Genomic DNA, 19,912 nt, shown 5'->3' with positions numbered 1-19,912 from the left:
GACAGGCAACCAACACCGAAAAAAAATGGAAATATGAAGATTATATGTTATTTCTGATCCCGTTTATTAAAGACAGAGAAACTATAGGAAACGTTGAACCTCAAGGCAGTGACGATTCGAACAATCAAGGAAAAGAAGAAAGTTTGAACAATGATACAAATGAAGAGACTGCAGAGATTGCTGCTTCACATCCACAGGACTTAAGAAAATCAGTACTGCCAGAAGCAAGAACACTGATCCTCTAGTTACAGGGTCACAAAGGCGTCCAAAGAAAAAGGTGCAGGAGAAGGAAACAGCGTCATCTCTCGTTATGAAATATTTATTAGAAAACAATGAAAAATAAAAGCAATTGACGTCTACCTGCAGTGCGGACCCAATAGATGCATTTTTCAACGGCATAGCTGCCACAGTGAAACAATTTTCACCATTAAGACAAAATCTGGCAAAATCAAAAATTTTCAATATAATTTCTAATCTTGAATACGAAGAAATTCAAGAAAGGATGTTCCAGTCCCAAAGCAATGAGCAGCCTTCGATTTCTTCAGCACCACCAGCTCACTATCAGCATCCCGTGCTGCAGCACAATCAGCTGCAAACAGATAGGGTTTCTTATAGGACGACCTCAACTACGTCACATGATCTGACAACTATGCAAACACCGTCGCCTACACCATCACACGTGTCAGGAATATCATCAGTTCAAACCTACTATTAACAATTTTCCCCTGTGGAATAATTAACGTTTTCCTGTGAGTGATTTTATGCAAGGAATGACAAACAATAATTTGTTCTAATTGACATAATTACTTTTCCACTTCATTGTTTAGACTACAATCTAGAAGGACTTACCTTAAACAAACCATCAACTTTTCGTTTGCTGAAATTGCTTCTCTAAATGTTGTGTTTTGTTTTTGTATTTGTATTTCTATTTTTTGAAGCAAAATATAAAACATATTTTGACATTCTAAAATACTTATAGAAGCAACTTTCATCATCCTCCAACTGTCGGTATAGTGTATGATATTCACCTATATTCTTCCTCTTTCTGAGCATTTCTTTCATCCATATTCTGTTTCGTTTTCTTCTTACGGCCTCTTCTTCGTCCAACAAGACAGCAATCATCTCAAGTTTTTGTTTGCTAAATATCGGCATTGTTCGAGAGCACAGTTCCTACAGTCTTGATGGCGGCAAACTGACGGTCACTTGCCGTTAAATGTGAATGAGTCTGCATTGGACGGTGATGGTCCGTGACGGTGATGTGACGTATAATGTGAATCGAGCTTAATTCGGTAGCCGCAGAGATCATTTGTTGTTCCCTACTTTGTATTCTTGTTTCGTATTGTATTGTCAGTCTGTGAGGAGGGCGTGTCTCGGGCTCACGGTCAGGATGGGATGGGAGACTGCGCCTGAGGCGGAGGGGAGGAAGATCTACTCCACGGAATAATTTTTCAAATCCGCTTACTTCAGCTTTGCTCCCCTTTCTCCATTTTCCTTTCCCACTTCTCTCCGATGTGCAACCTGAAAGGAACTGAAGTTTTTTTTACGTATAAAAATACAGCGTGAGACTGAGGTACATAAGCCTATATACCACTCCTAATACATAATATTATATACATATATTGACTTTTGAAACATGCAAAGAATTTCGCCAGGGCTTAATTTACTCTGCCTGCCTACTTGGCCGCCTGCTTTCCTTGCTGCTTGCCTACCTCGCAGGCTGAATTTTCGATCAAGGAAGAACCAGATTGGAATGTTGATTAGGGTGGATGGGGGATAAGGGGAAATGAAGGGTGAATAAAGTAGTGAGGATGGGGCGGCACAGGGAAAGGAGAGGGTGAAAACTTTTCTTGAGAGCTCGTCTTCGGTTCTTTTTAATATAAGCTGAATAAAAAAGTAAGAACTTTCGCCTCTCTGAGCCGGGAATGACGCTCTCTCCGCGTGTTAATTAAAATTGCGACAACTTGGACTTATCAAATATACGTGAGTCTGCATTCTCCGCGAGATCATTGGCGAAGCGTTTTTTCCTCTCAGTTGATCGCAATCAGGGCTTTAATAATTTTGTGCTGTAGATTAACTCATGCTGTAGCTAAATTAACCTTTTAGTGTAAATGTTAGCTCTAGTAAGTTAATAGGCATTGCTATCCATCCCATTAACTCAATAAACACGCCGATACAACCTTCACGTCGGACTGTGCTGCAATTTGATGTTGCACATGATGAAAATGGTAATTTTATATATCCCAAGTACATCTCGAACTCCTAAAATCTCATGTTTTTCTTTGTAAACTCATTAGCAATCACTTCACTGAAATTATATTTCAGTTGACGAAGCGTTTCAAGAATGGTCGTGGGACTAGGAAGCGTGAGAGATACTGTACTGTCAGTTGCGAGCCGGGAGGTTAGACCGCTCATATTCCACACTGCTTTTTATCGGTCTCTCACGGTCATAACTTTGAAGCAAAGTTTATCATAACGAGGTATTGGTTCAACACAAAAGAGGAGAGAACGGAGGTACTGTGGAAACAATTTGTATTACAAAAGGAAACAAGTGGCAAGCACAGCTTTAGATACCGTTAAAATTAATTGTAAAGCAACATTGAAATTGTACTTCCAACCTGGTGTAAATTAGGTTTCATAATTTTAATTTATTGGGCTTATTACAATTGTTATCTTAGGTTTTGGGCTATTTACTATAAAGTTCATCATTACATACTACAAGAAAGAAATCGCCTTTTCTTTTGTCTCTTTGCAGCAACAACGCCCTGACCTACCTCGATTATTGGTTAGTACAGCAACCGTAGATTATTCTCTCTCCTCATAGCATGCTGGATACATGTGTGTCTATTGCATGCTCAGTTTGGGATTCGTTCATATTGACATGGTGGTGGTTACAGCTTGGCAATTATGTGCAACAATGAAAGGGCAAATCCATAATAAATGGAAACTGACACTGTGAGCATGTACAGTCTAATGATCGGATTTATACTACATCTTGTTTTTCACATAGGCTATCACGAGAACTAGCTCTCAAGCACAGGATTGTTTAATGACTCACAAATTGGGCAAGAAAACAGACAGAATATATATATATATATATATATATATATATATATATATATATATATATATATATTTGTATAAATTTCCATTCGAAAGAAATAGCATGAAAGTGCATATTGCGGAAAGAACGTATCCCGGTAAAAAGCGTATATATTCTGCAGGGAAAATTAAGTCCTGGTTTTCCCACACAACATTCCTTCTCTCCCAAGTAGCCCTAAATATCTCGGCTTTAAATAACTTGTTGGAAAGATATTAACATAATGTAACTCGACAGGGTAGTGTTTGCGTAAGAGTGCATCTGATATGATAAATGTCAATAAAATTATAAGTTTTAAAGCGAAAGTTGCTCTTTTTACTAAGAACTTTATAAATAGCGTTTGACATTACTGTCGTGCTCTTATTTTATATTCTACATAATAATCTAAAATCCGTAATAATTTTCACTGACAGTATTTTATCAGGTTTCTTTGGTTTTCTTGACCCTTAACTGAAATCTGTTTGTAATTCCATAAACCTTCAGTCCTCTGTTGAAATATTAAATCAGAAGGGGACCAGAAACAAAGTGAATAAATATTTAAATGGCCTATGTATATTCATTTCTTAGGTTTTTAGAATGAAGGTTTTCTAAGGAACCGTCACTTTAAGTGTTACTTCTATATTGCATATTTGAGATAGTTCCTTGACTGTAGTACATTAATTAAAAGTACTTTCGCATTATCATACATAGAGTTAAACTGTGAACAGTGATTGAATTGGAATAAAGAGTAATAGATATTAATAATATTAAAACAAATTTCTAACTAGCACAGAAGAAGTTGCTGTAATGGTCGGTGACTATCTTGTCCTGTGAGTTGTTTGTGGATTTGTCCTTTCTTTATCTTCATCATTGTTCTTTGTTATATGGGTCATATTATTTATAATTATATGCTACTTGCTTCTCATTACAAGATTTCCAATTGTGTAACTAAAAACTACTACATTAAACACACATTTTCATTCACAACATAGATTTATCACCTTCCCTTTTTAAGCAGTGTGTTAAATTTTCCAAAATTTGACATTGTATAATTCATGACTTCATTTTTTCAATTAATGTTCCGTTCCCTTTTATAAATTGAAATTTGTCGGACATACACTAGTACGCATTGTTTGTAAACTGGCTGTGAGGGTCGAATTCGAAACCTTTTAAATTTTGAGCTTTATCTGCGTATTAGGTTTCTTCACCTGAAACTTTTTGTTGTACCTTCTTCATTAAAGCTTTAAAACGTATACCTGAACGTTACTAGATGTTACTGGAGTGTAATTCCAAGTAATCAGTTTTGCATGCGTATTGCTTCATTGTGTGTGTGTGTGTGTGTGTGTGTGTGTGTGTGTGTGTGTGTGTGTGTGTGTGTGTGTGTGTGTGTGTGTGTGTGTGCGCGCGCGTTTATGTATGTGTTTTTGTTCCACTTTTTGTTACATCCATGGTACAAGTTGTTAACATTTTGTGTAATTTCAGTACGTATGCTTAATTCTCTCACTGTTTTCTGTGTGGATAATTATATACTCATTTACTTCCACTACTAATAATTGCTAAACTGGACAATTGTAATGATTATATAAAAGTTCATAATCAATTTTTCTCAATTATGCAACTGAAAACGAGTTGGAACATACTGTTATTTACGTGTTTCCATAACGATTTACAAATTTCCTTTGTGCGCTTTCGAAGTTTAGACTCTAAATCCCCAGAATAATTGTTTTTAAGCTTAGGAAGTATAATACAGGCGTAATTACCACTACTGAAAATTTGTCATTCTGTCAGTTAATAGGTTCTTGTCTGAATGTGTGTGCTAATTTATGAAGTAAATTCTGTTCTAAAAGCTAAATCACTGATATCTAACGATCTCTCATCCTGGCATTATAAAACTTAACTTTAGGCTTGACTTAGCATTGCATTTCTACATGCAAACTATTCACAACATTGTACACATTGATCTTACCGTGCAGACAAAAATAAACGGATCAGTTTTTCTATTTAAAACTGCCGTATTTGAAAGATAAATATCCAAAGGAAATTTTCTGAGGTGTTTTTATGTGGCAAAAGTTCCAAAAAATACTGCTAATGCCCAAAAATAAGTATAAATTAAACTTTTCAGGCTAATATCCAATTTCTTTTCTGTAGAACACTTCCGAAATTTCGAAATATTTTTATTTAATATTGTGATATTTATTGTTGAACTCCGCGAAGTTTCATGTCCTATAAAAATGTTCATGAATTCTAGCCATTAAATCGTTCGCGATTACTGGACGAAGACTGTGACTTGTTATCCTATACTGCCCCAACACTTCCTGTATTAGTGTTCAAAGGCGAAGATAGGAGTTGTTCCTCTTTCTGTGCACAAAAGCAGCGTGTTTCGTATTACGAGACAAGTACTCTTCTCCTGCATAATTTTTATTTTTACGATTTTAAATTCGAAGTAACATGGGATCTGATTTGTAGCCAGCAATTATATTGCGTTCTGTGGAAGCAATGCATTCACTTATACACAACACATTTAATAAATGACGTCAGTTCTAATCTATGTACTTTGTAAAGGCCGATATTATTTCAATAGCCTAACTTCCCTCTGTTATTTTTCATGCACCACTACCTGTTGCCCAAGCAGGTCTGTCTTAGTAAAGCTTTAGATTAGTGGTTACCACGCTTACCATTAGATTCGAAGTTTCTGGTTTCGAACCCTTTAAAGGCGTTCAACTTTTAAGGGACGTTAAAAATCCTTAGCACGAATCTCTTTGGAAAATAAATAAAATCGAGGTGAATTAATCGTAGATGTGCTGTTTGTAAAGGTGTCTTGTCCCCTATTGAGAGGGCTGCAAGTGAACTCGGACCACCTGTTTTCTCCCCTATAAAATTTTCTATTTCGCGGTCGGATATCTCCGCAGGACTACTCTTGAGAGAGTAGAGACCAGAAGTCTTTTGCTGACAGAGTTGAAAGTAAAGTAGTAAATATGGAAACTAGCACAGTAAGTCTGTGGTTAGCAGAATATTCGGAACTTGGCAGTATATGGGCCATATAAACAAAAATATCCTGTAAAATAGTATAGTCACAAAACTAACACCAGCGTGCACAAAATTGGAACTTCTCTGATCTCAAATATTAGGCTTAATTGTACAGGATTTTAACTAATAGCGTCAATGTTCACAAAGAAATATTTGATAAATGTATTCGATGCTCGTTTGATTTATCATATGCTTATAATTAAAAAAAAAATCCTTGTGTACGTCTGATTTTGATAGCTTGTAATGTGAAAATGCTTCATCCCTTACCCACAGTTCCGTACCATAAATAACTGTAAGGTCTCACCACAGTGCTAAGTGTAAGGTCCACTTAATTTCTTTTTGTGAATGTTACTTGTTCGTAACGTGTCATGCATGCAAGAGCTTTGCTTTTAAGTGAACGTTTCTTCGTGAAAGAAGGGACAATAATTGAATATGTTCTACTGACTTAAATCATATCTCATCGGAATTTGTTTGCATGTTACAAACTGCTACACACCGACTGGCACTCGATGTGGAGTGGTAATATGTTACACCTTTTAAGCACTAAACATAATTTAAATAGTCAATCGCTATCAGAGAAACGTTTAATATTTATATATATTCTAATACTATGCCATTACGAGTTCGTCTTGTTACTGAAAGGGACACAGTTCTGTAAAGTTTGATAATTTATCAGTTTGTGGCTTTGAATATATTTGTGTTAATATTCTCTGATTTCTGTTCGTTATATATTTACACCATTTTCTCATTTCCTAAAATCAATTTAAGGATTGAAATTGTTCGTGTCTGCAACTCGATTGAAGTTATGCATATTTTCAGAAGAAATAAATTATAATAGTTTTTTAGACACCGGAAGTTTAAAGATAAAAGAATAAACCACATATGTAGTCGAAGTTTTGTGCTCAAAAGAATTTACCTTCATATAGGCCTACAGACTGATTTAAACTTAGCAGGCATTCTTACCGAATCTTGAGTTTGTCTTGTGGCAGGCAATGCATTGGATTTCCCCGCCATTCTGTTTGCTTTTAGTTTAGCAAAGGACATAATGCGTGTTTTTCTTCTTATCAGGTGTTACATTATGCTGACGACACAATTCTGCTGGCACTTCGCATTATTTTAATCTGAACTGTGTTGAGAAATACGGTTTTTAACGATGATTTGATAAGTACATCAACGCATCTTCCTCATTGAAACATAACTACTTAAGAAAAAGTCATACAAGTTGTATCTACGCAAGTTTCGGCGACGTTTTCGAGACTACACAACTATTGAAACAATGCCCTGTTAAATATTTAATAAGTGTCGAAAAACAGGTTCAAGTCTCGATAAGAATGAACGTTGCATGAAGCGTGGCTTAAAAAAAGCATGAAAGATACACTTGTGAGGAAAATGAGTTGTACAATGTATCTAACTATGGTTGAAAATACCTATTTCTCAATACTGTTTATTCAATTAACTAACAGAGATTGACAATGTAAAGTGCCCGCAAATTTATGCTGTTAACTTAATGCAACTAGGCTTATTGATAAGATAAATCCATACATTATACTTTACCGAGTTAAAAATAAATAAGAACCCGGGAAACCGAACGCACTATCTGCCACACAGGAACCTCGCGGCTCGGTAGCAATGCCGGTAACTTAAGTTTGACTGTCCCTGTATCCCGGTATGTAGATATGTAAATTATTAAATTTAGGTAAGACTATAATTTAAAAATCTCTGCGATCACATTGAAGTTAGTTAAAATGTAATTTAGTAAGCCATAAATTAAATTTGAAGGGCGTAATAAAATTATAACTTTAATCGAAATATACTCGTTTGCACAAAACGAAAAGTTCATTGTTAGTTTCTTTTCTATAGCAGTAAAAAATTTAAATTGTTGATATTTTTATTAGAAGCAAAGTGTTAAGTCTTGTAGTGGTAGGAATTTAATTAAATATTATGGTAATCTAAAAAAAAAATAATAGTTTTATTATTAGACCGCAAGTCTTTAGCTAAATTGCAAATGTAGTATTTGTTGAAAGTGGCATAACTTCTTTGCGTGCAATTTTAGATCCAGAAACTTGATTGCGTTTCATGTGCAAATAATATACGGAGATTCATTTATCGTTGTCATTCGAAAAGTTTTCTTTGGACCATATTCATAACTTTAAATAGACCTATGTCTGAAAAAACGTTATTCCTAGGGTTGGGTCGATTTATTCGAGTAGCGAACGAATAGATTCTGTTTTCTACATGTGCTTTGTTAACAGTAATGTAAATTTTCCAAAGAAAATTCTTTTCGAATCACAGGCAAATATTGCATTTTCTCTTTGAAACTGTCGGTACTGTAGTCGTAATAATAGTGTTTACTTTCTTTCAGCAACAAATGCATGCACAGCAATTGCCACATGCGGGGCACGCGCCCCCCATTCCTATGATGCCCCATCCGGGACTTCCCGGACCTCCTTCTAGTGCGGCAAGTCTACTAGGATTGTCAGGAGCCCTCGGCCCTGGCGCACATCCACTTAGCATGCTGGGAACAAAACCGGATCTGCATCGAGAGGAAGTCAAGTCCAATAGCGGTAAGTCTACTAAATCGAATTGCGGCAGTTTGTATTAATTGGCGTTAAAACTGAGTTATCATTAATTTAGAAAAACATGCATCCTAAGTGAGAATACATTAATGACGTATGTAGGCCTATAACAATTTTTTGATACATTTATAATTGGTTTACAGCTTGGTCTAACGTTACGATATCTTTCACTAGCAATCTCTCTTTCATATCACCTTCAATAAAAGCAGAACATTTTTGACTACGATTTAAGTTTCAAATTATTACGTTGCAAAAATTGAAGTCCACATTCTTTTCCTTAGAATGTTGGTTCTGCTCCTTGTTCTGTATATCTTGCGGCAACATACTGACCGCATGGCCAGGGAGTTCCGCTACGTGTGAATGATGTTACCTTTTAGCCCATACACGAGTGGCGAACAAGAATCCAATCTGTGACACAAATGGTGGTGATGATTGCCTCATTTAGCCATATTTTAAAAGACGAGTTGTCTTAGCAATAAAAAATGATTTATTCTTCTATTGCCATTTGTAGGACTCTGATTTCTATGACGTCATATTTTTATCCTGGTCTCTTTTTACAAACTTAAGTTAGAACAAACATTTCTAGCTTTTTTGAACACGATGCCAGGGAGTTCCGCTACGTGTGAATGATGTTACCTTTTAGCCCATACACGAGTGGCGAACAAGAATCCAATCTGTGACAAATGGTGGTGATGATTGCCTCATTTAGCCATATTTTAAAAGACGAGTTGTCTTAGCAATAAAAAATGATTTATTCTTCTATTGCCATTTGTAGGACTCTGATTTCTATGACGTCATATTTTTATCCTGGTCTCTTTTTACAAACTTAAGTTAGAACAAACATTTCTAGCTTTTTTGAACACGATGCCAGGGAGTTCCGCTACGTGTGAATGATGTTACCTTTTAGCCCATACACGAGTGGCGAACAAGAATCCAATCTGTGACACAAATGGTGGTGATGATTGCCTCATTTAGCCATATTTTAAAAGACGAGTTGTCTTAGCAATAAAAAATGATTTATTCTTCTATTGCCATTTGTAGGACTCTGATTTCTATGACGTCATATTTTTATCCTGGTCTCTTTTTACAAACTTAAGTTAGAACAAACATTTCTAGCTTTTTTGAACACGATGCAAATTTTTGTCATATAAATGCATCATCATCATCATCATCATCCTTCATGCATTAGGAAATTGATATATAAATGCATATTTTACAATATTTTAGCATTAAGTCAGATTTGATGAAAAAATGGTAGAAAAGCATATTTTTTGTCATATTCCAATAGTTTTAACAGTTCTCAAAGTATTATTCACATGTTTTTTTGTCAGTAATGGTAAGATATTTTGTTTACCTTTGGTCATTAATTTTGAATTTCTTTTCCTTAATAATATTTTATGGTTAAATGAAGTTTGAAGGTAGCTAGCTGAAATCACCGACAATAAACAAACAATGATCAAAACACAAAGGATAAAAGAATATTAGAAATATGAACAGAATGTTGCTGGTCGGTTTCAGTTTCATCCTCTTCATTCCTTCCAAACATGTGACTCTGAACCGTGCTGTTGCTAAGTGTAATCATAAACAGTCAGTAGCTGTAAAAGAATTCGTCACGCAGAGGACAGAAGTTGAACACTTTTCACCACTCTTTTGCCTTTTCTACTTTTTATAGGCTGAATAATCCGTTATGGCCAATAAAAAAGTTAATATTTACAAAAATAATTTTGTGGAACGGCGAATAAGGAAGTTACTAAATAATTTTTGAACAATTCTTAATTTATTTTGCATCATATTTCCAAGTTTGTATATTATATTTTGGTTTATGGTATACTTGCAAGCATATTTCCAAGGTTTTTAGGGCGTAGACATTATACAGTTATTAAATAAAACTGTAGCAATCTAAGAAGTACTGTCAGAACAAATTCGTGACCCTTCAATTTAGGAGTTAGGTGATGGCCTACTAGCTATTCCAAAGAAAAGTTACATATCACTGAGTAATTCAAAAGAAAGATGAAACCTTGAAAATTGCGATTTGAAGGGGCAGTGGCAGAACTTTTATATAACAAATTTTTAATTCCTTAATTATTGGTGAGGAACATTCAAATTACCCAGTCATAGTTTAATGAATTATTGAGCAAGGGAGCGAAACAAATTGCACAGAGTAAAATTAAGGTGCAAATCACATGATCATCGTTTTACACCTGAATATATAAATGTTGCATTAGCCTGCGAAGTATTTTTTTACAAATAGCCTTCTTTTTTAATTTCACCTTAATATATTCCTATTATTAACTCATCAAGAGACAATATTAAAATGAAACCGCAATGGGGATATGAGCCCTACAGTAAAATAATTCTGACAAACAATCTTGAGGGAATCAAGTAAAGGGGAAAGATATCTAATTTTGTGGGGAAGCTTTTAGGCATGTTGCAGACGGGGAGCAATTCTGTTCGTTTAGATGAATATATTTACATCACGCTCTTTCTCCCTCGATCTCATTCGCTCTCCCTCTTGCCGAAGCAAACACCTATTGTTACACGTAGACTTAATACGGCACGCTCTCAGACTTATGTCACAACGGAAAAACACCCTCGGGGAAGGGCGTTTGAGCCGAGGATAGTCTCCATAGTACTAAATGGATCGGTGTTGAAAGGAAGAGTCCATGTATGAAGAACACGTATTCTAAATGTGTTTGCAATTTTTTAAAGTGGGATGCGAATTCATAAAAAAGAGGGAAATAGAACCTTCCGGGTTTTCAACCCTTTTCCCCCGTAAATATTCTTCTCGTGTTGGTTGGCTAGTAACTTTTTCCATATCATGATTCCTGTTGTTTCTTGCTTGATATACCAAGATTTCTGATTACATTGGTCAGTGTTTAGTTAGCTACCTTCTAATATATTTGTAGCAAAATTATACATCTACAAATAGCGAAATTTTCTGGCCATGAGGTAAATATTATGTAAATACACATCTTTGAAAAATAAGCGTACATATATGATAAAAGAATCGACAGTAGTCTAGAGACATCCAATACATATGAAGGCAATAAATCTATTCATACATTTCAGTCCATGTTTCGTTATACATAATTTATATTGGTATAAACACTAACAGAAATTTAAAAAAGAACGCTAATAAAACAAATAGAAAGACATAGGTCCTACACTAATAATATCTGATTTCATAAAATCACGCATGTATACTATTCTCTGAGAATCCATATAGCAGTCATTAATTCGACGATACAATCGCACAAAGAGTAGGCCACGAAAATGTCCTACTTTGTAATGAACCACAGGAAAATAGATCTAAATTAACTGAAATTGAACGCTTTGTTTGTATAATTTAAACGTAAAAAATAAAATAGCTATATTAGGCCTAAAAGAATGGAAGATGAATTTAATAATTTGATCCATAATTATACTGCAGTTCAACGCGTTCTTTTAATTTTGTAGCCTGGACGAGCAAGCAAGAAGCTTGATCACTGTTTAATTGTAATTCCTGTTTGAAGAAGAAGGAGGAGGAGGAGGAGGAGGAGGAGGAGGAGGAGGAGGAGGAGGAGAAGAAGAAGAAGAAGAAGAAATGATGATGATGATGAGGAGGAGGAGGGTGACGTTGCTGGATATTAAGAAAATTCATTATCTCTTTCAAAATACTGGTTAGTAGCGATATAAATTTAAAGAACTACTCCCTTTGTAAAATTGATTTATTTTCTCGTGATCGTGTGTTCGAACGTTACGAAACTAGTTGTTAGGAATAGCCAATCACACCTTAACTAGTGAATAGGCGATCGTTCCAGCAGCACTCAGTGAATATCGAATCTGAGGGTGGAATCTGTACGTAGACGTAGTTTGAAACTTTGGAGAAACTGAATCTCATCATACGGTTTAGGTACTCAAAATCAGTAATCTGTATAGGAAACAACTAGTTAAAGTCAGAATAGTAGAAGAAATGTCAGAAGAAAGCGAAATAGGGAGAGGAGTATGTCAAGGATGCCTTCTATCACCTACCCTGTTCAACATTTACTTCGAGGATTTAGTGAAGAACTGTATTCAGAACATGGGAAGAGTGATAGTAGGAGAAAGAAGAATAAAGTGCATAAGATTTGCTGACCATATGACGTTGTTAGCAGAAGAGGAGATGATACTAAGGGATATGCTACTGGAGCTAAATTACAGCTGTGAGCAATATGAGATGAAAATAAATGCAAACAAGACGAAGACCATGATCATAGAAAGAAAAGTAAAGAAGGTAAACTTGCGAATTCTAAATGAGGCACTAGAGCAAATGGACAGCTTCAAATACGTGGGGTGTTCTGTACGCAGTAACATGAGCTGCAGCCAGGAAGTTGAAAGGAGAATAACAATGGCCAAGGAAGCTTTTAATAGAATCTTCTACGGACCTTTGGTAAAATAATTAAGGAAGCGACTAGTGAAGTGCTTTGTATGGAGTGTAGCATTGTATGGAGCAGAAACATGGCTTTACAACAAAGTGAAGAGAAGCGACTGGAAGCACTTTTAATGTAGCTATGGAGAAGAATGGACTGTGTGAAATTTATGGACAGAATAAGAAACGAAGCTGTGTTGGAAAGAGTGGGTGAAGAAAGAATAATGCTGAAACTGATCAGGAAGAGAAAAGGGAATTGGTTGGATCACTAGCTGAGAAGAACTGTTTGCTGAAAGATGCACTGAAAGGAATGGTGAATGGGAGAAGAGTTCGAGGCAGAAGGAGATATCAAATAATAGACGACATTAAGATATATGGACCATATGCGGAGACTAAGAGGAAGCCAGAAAATAGGAAAGACCTGTCCTTGGGCAGAACACTGTGAATGAATGAATGAATGAATGAATGAATGAATGAATGAATGAATGAATGAATGAATGAATGAATCTTCATATTTATCATTGCAGAAGTTCCGCGTGGTCTATGGCGTCATACGAAACGGAATAAGCGCTGGTTCAAATTCAGTGCTCACTCCCCCCACCTACCATTGTGAGGAATTTGAGGAGCTATAGTGAGTATGCCAGCTATAACGACTGGGGAATTGTCGTGCTGACCACAAGTCACCACTGTACTGGTTGGGTGATCGTTCACCTCTGTTGACGCAGCTGTTTCCTGTCTGCTTTGATTCTTCATGGGCTGTGAAAGTCTGTAATCCCCTGAGTTTCATTTCATAAGAATGCACTAGATAAATCAGTTCCGTGTTTTAGCACAGTTACATGTTTGAGTAATGAAGACTTGCCATAGTCCTGAAAGTCAGTAAGTCGTTCCTTCGTTTTTACTTTCTTTGGTGTTGTAGCAAGCACGGCGCTAGATGACCCCCTGTATTCTGCACCACGCCCAACTCTGTGAACAGTTCCGGAGGAATATCGAGAAGATTCGATCGTTTGTAATAGTTTCCTTTGTGACCCGACCCTTGATCGTTCCGTGTGTGATCAATAGAGTAAAACAATGAACTCGGAACATTACAAGTGTTGGTAGGTACAGAGGGAGAGAATCTGGTAACAGCAGCCTGGTTCTTCAGCGCCGGAAGCAGAGTACAATGTGGAGGACGCTCTTCAGAAAGGCCACCAGGACTCTATTTCGCTCTCTCTCTCTCTCTCTCTCTCTCTCCTTTCATCCTCCAGCTATCCACTTGAGCAACCCAGGTCGAGTGAAGGGCCCTCAAGACCACTCAGCGGCTACCCTATACATTCCCCCACCTCCAGAACTCAACTCGACCCCACCAGCTCTCTTCACGGTATCACAGAACGGTATATTGGCTTATTATTTTTTGAAGCAGTTATTTTCGAGGTCTTATATAGAACCCTCAAGACGTACCTAGTTTGACGGGTCGGTAACCCAATTTTAGGAAAGTATGTGAGAGGGGATAGAACATAAGTGTAGATTACTTTACACTGTAGATACACCCACGCTTAAATTTGGATAAGATTTTGGCACTTGTTAGGCCTATAAATGCTACCCACTGCTATTTCATTCATAATACACGTGCTTAGATACTTAAATTTCAATATTAATTTAACGTGAAACCCCTGAGTACTGTCGTTCTTCTTCCCAGTCATTCACAGAATACCAGTAGTAAGCACAATAAGCCTCAGGCTGCAGTCCAAGCGTGCTTGTACCTCCTCCGGAGAACAGAGAAAAAGTGAAACCCCTGCCAACATGAAAATAGGACTACCACGCCCACCCAAAAGACGAATACAATAATATTTGATCAAATTAATGTAATTTTATTTGTTGTTTATTATTTAGTAATACATACTGTATTTCAAACAGCAATTTATCCACAAGGAGTAGAAAATACTAGTAGTGTATCTGAAAGAGGTCAACAGGCCTAATACTTTGTTGTGGAGAGGGTGTAGAATGATATAGAAGTATAATTTCTGTTGCTAATCTTTAATGCATTTATTTTTTGTTTTTCTTTGTGTTTCAAACAGTAGAGCGTTTAGCTAGAAATCAGAGTGTCCTGATTAGATTGCCAGCAAGAAAACGAGGAAGAACGTACGGTACTTAAAAATATTAATTTACATATTTCCATGAAAATAAAAATTGTATTTTCTTTTTAAACTTTTTTCTATAAGTAAAGATTTTTTTTGTCATCTACCAGTAGCCTATGCAGCGATTTCTCTTATAGTATTAGACAGGTGTTTTTCCTACCCATTAGGTTAGGCTATTTAGGATTCAGTGCATGCATACATGTTTTGCATGAAGTATGGTTTTTACTAAAAAAAATTATTTGAAACAAGATCTAAAATGATTTAATGGAAATAAGCAATAACTAGTTCAGCTTCAGTTTCTTTAAACAAGAATAGTACCAAATGCATAGTGTAGACATCTAAGTCATTGTGTTCGTGTTAGAGAACTTCCGATCGAAAATTTCTTTAGTTGAATTGCTTAGGGCTTAAATAATTTATTACACACATACGCACACGACAGATTTTGTAGGTGAAGAGGTTTTGAGAATAGGAAAGAAGTTAATTTACTGCATCACAGAAATCTTACGTAATAGGGTCAATTACTTTTTCATCGAATTCAACAGTGAACATAGGTTTTGCATGCGAAATAACCGTGACTATGGACGATTTGCTACTACACTAGTCACTGAGAGCGTTTTCTTGGATCTTGCTTTCTCGTTTATTTCTGAATAAAAATATTCAGGCACAGAAGATTGAGGTTTCTAACTCTTGGCTAAAACTACATCACTGATATTTCCTACAATATGTAAACCAAATCACGTGTGAGTTTATTATGGAGTTCAATAAAGAATATGTCTTTAATGCGAAATAGCTGTGACTGTGGACGATAACACTAGTCATTGAGAACGTTTCCGTGGACCTTGCCTTCTCTTTAATTTTCAAAATAAAGATATTCAGTTACAGAATATTCAGGTTTTCCAAGTCTTGACTAAACCTACATCATCTGTTATCTCCTATAATATATGAAGTAAATGACATCAGAGGTTCCTCGTACTCATTTTATTACCAAGAACTTTGGACGGCGTATTCTCGCGTATTTTGAAAATTGAGTCTTAAAGCGAGAAAGACACTAGTGAAAGCCAGTAGTAGAGATTGCAACACGCAAAAGAAGCCGTCAAGCGAGCCGACTCACAAGGGCTTGAAATATGTTCAGTGGTGGAAGTTGGGCGAGCTTGGAGAAGGGTGAGATGAAAGGACATTGAGGAAACTCGGAGAATTCCGAAGTTGTTCAGCGAGCGAGAATAGGACAGAGACTATGTGACTTAACAAGGGGGACGGCACCACTACATTTGAGAAGCTGCGACAAAGGTCACGTTGATAGCAAGCACATCAAAACGAACACCTTGCATGGGTCGGAAATGGAGAGGCACGAACATGGTTGAGGACATAACTCTCTGACGTGAACATGCTGCCAGCTCCAAGATGGCTCCCTTGTTTTGTGCTTGCATTACCATCGGGGTGAATAGCAGCGAGAAAACAAAGAAGTAAAAGACTTTTGTAAGTGCAGAATAGCCCAACAAATGCACAGCTGTGCTCACAGTACAAGATCGTTCCATCGAGAATATTCCGTTTGGAAAGACAAGTGCAGAAGACTTGCATAACTTCCCTTAAGAAGTCAAATTCTTTTGTTCTTCCCATGGCACCAGTGTTGAAAGTCTAAAAGTTTTTTTGTGAATGGGGACATTCAGTACATATGTGTAGGTTAGTGATGAAGACACCTTCAGGTTATCTCCACTGTGACTCAAGTGACAGCATTTCCGGCCAGTCAGGCTAGAATTCTCAGGTGGAAAGTAAACTTCTTCTATTTAGAGACTGTGTGTATCCCTTACCTCCTCCTTGTTCCATGTCCTCTAAAATCAACTGTGCGGCATGCTAACATATGAGTTTGTAGTCCCGTTGTTTAGTATAGTGCGTACATTTTATCTTTCCACGCTTACGGAGGTAAAGCGCATGCGGCAGTACACAACGCAGTTGCGCACATGCTAGCGTGGGAATATAAAAAGTATAACACTGTATTTATTATTAGTTGAGAATCTGAATAATCATGTTAAAGTATTGTCATTATTGTCATTCAGACTGACTGCCTAGTTTTTTTTTTTACGTTCACTCCTAAAACAGAAGCTGTAAAGAATTAAAATACAAGAATATTGCAGTTAATTTGAACAGAGGGTTATTCAAAATTATATTTGTGTGTATTAGTCACATGCCACAAGAGTGACAAAAGTATGAACGTTTGGAAATTATAGGGCGTCGTCTGATTTGGAATTGGCATACATTGGGAAAGTGTTGCAGAAGACAATTACTCTTACAGTCTCTAGTTATGTTCTTTAGGAAACTGCATGCTATCTTGAGTGAAGCTTTGGTAGACAGCCGACAACTTAAACTTACCGAGAATTAGAAGGAAAAACAGTAACAACAATAATAATGTAATAATATGCAATGTTGGGTTACACAGTATAATTATCCGGCCGTACAAAGATCCTGTGTTGTCATTATAATAGACTGTCCATGAATAAACGGGAAACTACATTAGGCTACTAGATTTCAATAAAATTGAAATCATTCTCTAAACAGTAGATTTAATTGGTAGTGTTCCAAATTTTGAACATCTGTTACACGTGAACAAATTTACTCCGAAATATCTCGTTTTCATCCATTTCTCACCTTAACATCTCACAGAAGTCATATTTAGGAGATATTGATTACATTAGAGCGACGTAAATGTTTACCTGCTATCGAATGGCTGAGTTGCTATACGTCGAAGCAGCAATGTTGACGTGAAACAGGCTGTGTTTGTGCACTGTGTGAGCACGCCGCACCTGGTCATAGGTTAACGTTAGCCGAAGAACTGTCTGTCATCAGCAAACTACCTGCTTTAATACCATGTTCCTATATGATTAACCACAGACCTCTGATAACTCTGAAATAGCCCCGCCTCCCGCTGTGTGCTGTATGCATTTAATAATTCAGAAAATGGTAAGAATGTAACGTATAAATCTCCTAATTATAATTATAATTATCTATATTACATCCATACAAACGTCTGATTGTGTGTATGAAATATATTTTGGTGCACATGTGACGCCATTTCTGAAAATTCAGGTGTAGGAGTCAATTCTAGGTTTTCTTGTGGTCACTTGCTCTGCGGATCTTGAGGGATTGTTCTCACTTTTTTTTTTTTTTTTTTTTTTTTTATTCAAAATTGGTTATTTGAACGACACTACAACTGCGGTTATGACAGCGAAATAATATTTTGGCAAGATAAGTATCAATCTCAGTGGAATTCGAACCCAAGCTTCGAATCACGAGTCCCGCTCGTTACCACTAAACTACGTCGGTGATGATATTATTCGCATGGGGAAGGTAGTTCGCTTCGTTATTAATGTTGTAATAAATACATACATACGTGTTCTGCCCACGGACAGGTCTTTCACTGCAAACCCAGCATTATCCAATCTTTCCAATTTTCTGCATTCTTCTTAGTCTCCGCATATGATCAACATATCTTAATGTCGTCTATCATCTATATCTTCTTCTCCCGTTCACCATTCTTTCCAATGCATCCTACAGTAGGCAGTTTCTTCTCGGCCAGTGACCTGACCAATTCCTTTTTCTCTTCCTGATCAGTTTCAGCATCATTCTTCCTTCACACACTCTTTCCAACACAACTTAATTTCTTATTCTGTCTACTTCACACGTTCCGTTTTTCTCCATATCCACATTTCAAATGCGCTGTTGTAATAATATTGTAGTAGTGAAAATGAGGGTATTCCGAGAAATCTCTTTGGAATTTCAGTTGGAGCTTCAGCGTAGGCAATTGAAGGTTTTTTTTTTGTTTGTTTTTTGTTTTGTTTTGTTTGTTTGTTTGTTTGTTTTTTTGTTTTTTTTTTTTTTTTTTTTTTTTTGGAAAAACAACCGTAGTCCAAAGATATAAATTTTCAGGAGAAATAAAACTACTTGGCATGGGTGTTGTTGATACTTCAAATATGAAATTCATCGTGCCATTTCTTAAGGTGTTGTAGAAACTTTGGAAAACTGAAATACATTTATAACTGACACTATCTCATAGAAATACATGTGTAAATGTAGGTAACTGGGGACAATGGTTGTTTTAAGAAAAAGTACTCTGTTGTAGCTGTAGTGTGCCTCTCCCGTAGTCTTCTTTTTCTTTATTATATCTTGTTTCTTCTCCTTTTGTTGCTTACATATCTTTCATAGGGTTACTTCTGTACCTAAAGATGATTTCATAACTAATGCAACAATTAACGTTCTATAAAGTATTTTTCTCTGAGATGGCTTTTGCTGCGTACATAAGAAACAGTACCGCCAGTCTACTGCAGTTTTAAATTGTATGGATAAATATTTCAAGGTGATATGAATGGGATATTTGTAAATACTACCATCGTCCAGGACAATGGCTGTGTTCACAAAAAAAGTCTTTGGACTATGGTTGTTTTATGAAAACCACTGAAAATTTCCACTCCTATAACATAGGACTATGGTGTTTTTTTCCCACTCACAACTAATTCAGTAGATGGCCGCTACAGTGCGCTCACAACATACTTAATATCTCAAATTTGCATTTCTTGTACTATGGTTCTGTTTAAAAAAGCCCTTCAATTGAATTTCTAATCGTTCAGATAACGGTGCTTCTAAAAGAATTGTTTAGATATAAATTGAAACTTTACTGATCCTTTTTATTCAGTTATGAGTAATTTAACAGAAATATTGCAGATATTTTGAAAACTTATAT

At 36.2% G+C, this 19,912-nt stretch overlaps 1 protein-coding gene across 6 annotated transcripts in view; it reads left to right on the top strand.

The window, feature by feature from the left end:
• Positions 1-19,912, top strand: part of LOC138698122 (transducin-like enhancer protein 4) — an 814,654-nt gene that overhangs the window by 629,755 nt on the left and 164,987 nt on the right. For 4 of the 6 annotated variants that reach the window (XR_011331700.1, XM_069823853.1, XM_069823852.1 and 1 more), the window contains 2 exons: positions 2,753-2,782; positions 8,466-8,667. Coding sequence is in view for 5 of the 6 variants with exons in the window: in XM_069823853.1 (XP_069679954.1) it covers positions 2,753-2,782; positions 8,466-8,667 (232 nt within the window). In the remaining variant the exon portion in view is untranslated. The remainder of the gene's footprint in view (positions 1-2,752; positions 2,783-8,465; positions 8,668-19,912) is intronic. The other 2 variants (XM_069823855.1, XM_069823854.1) reach the window with 1 other exon arrangement.

The sequence above is a fragment of the Periplaneta americana genome, chromosome 4, assembly GCF_040183065.1.
Source record: "Periplaneta americana isolate PAMFEO1 chromosome 4, P.americana_PAMFEO1_priV1, whole genome shotgun sequence".
Lineage (NCBI taxonomy): Eukaryota > Metazoa > Arthropoda > Insecta > Blattodea > Blattidae > Periplaneta > Periplaneta americana.
This window is presented reverse-complemented; position numbering and strand designations above follow the sequence as displayed.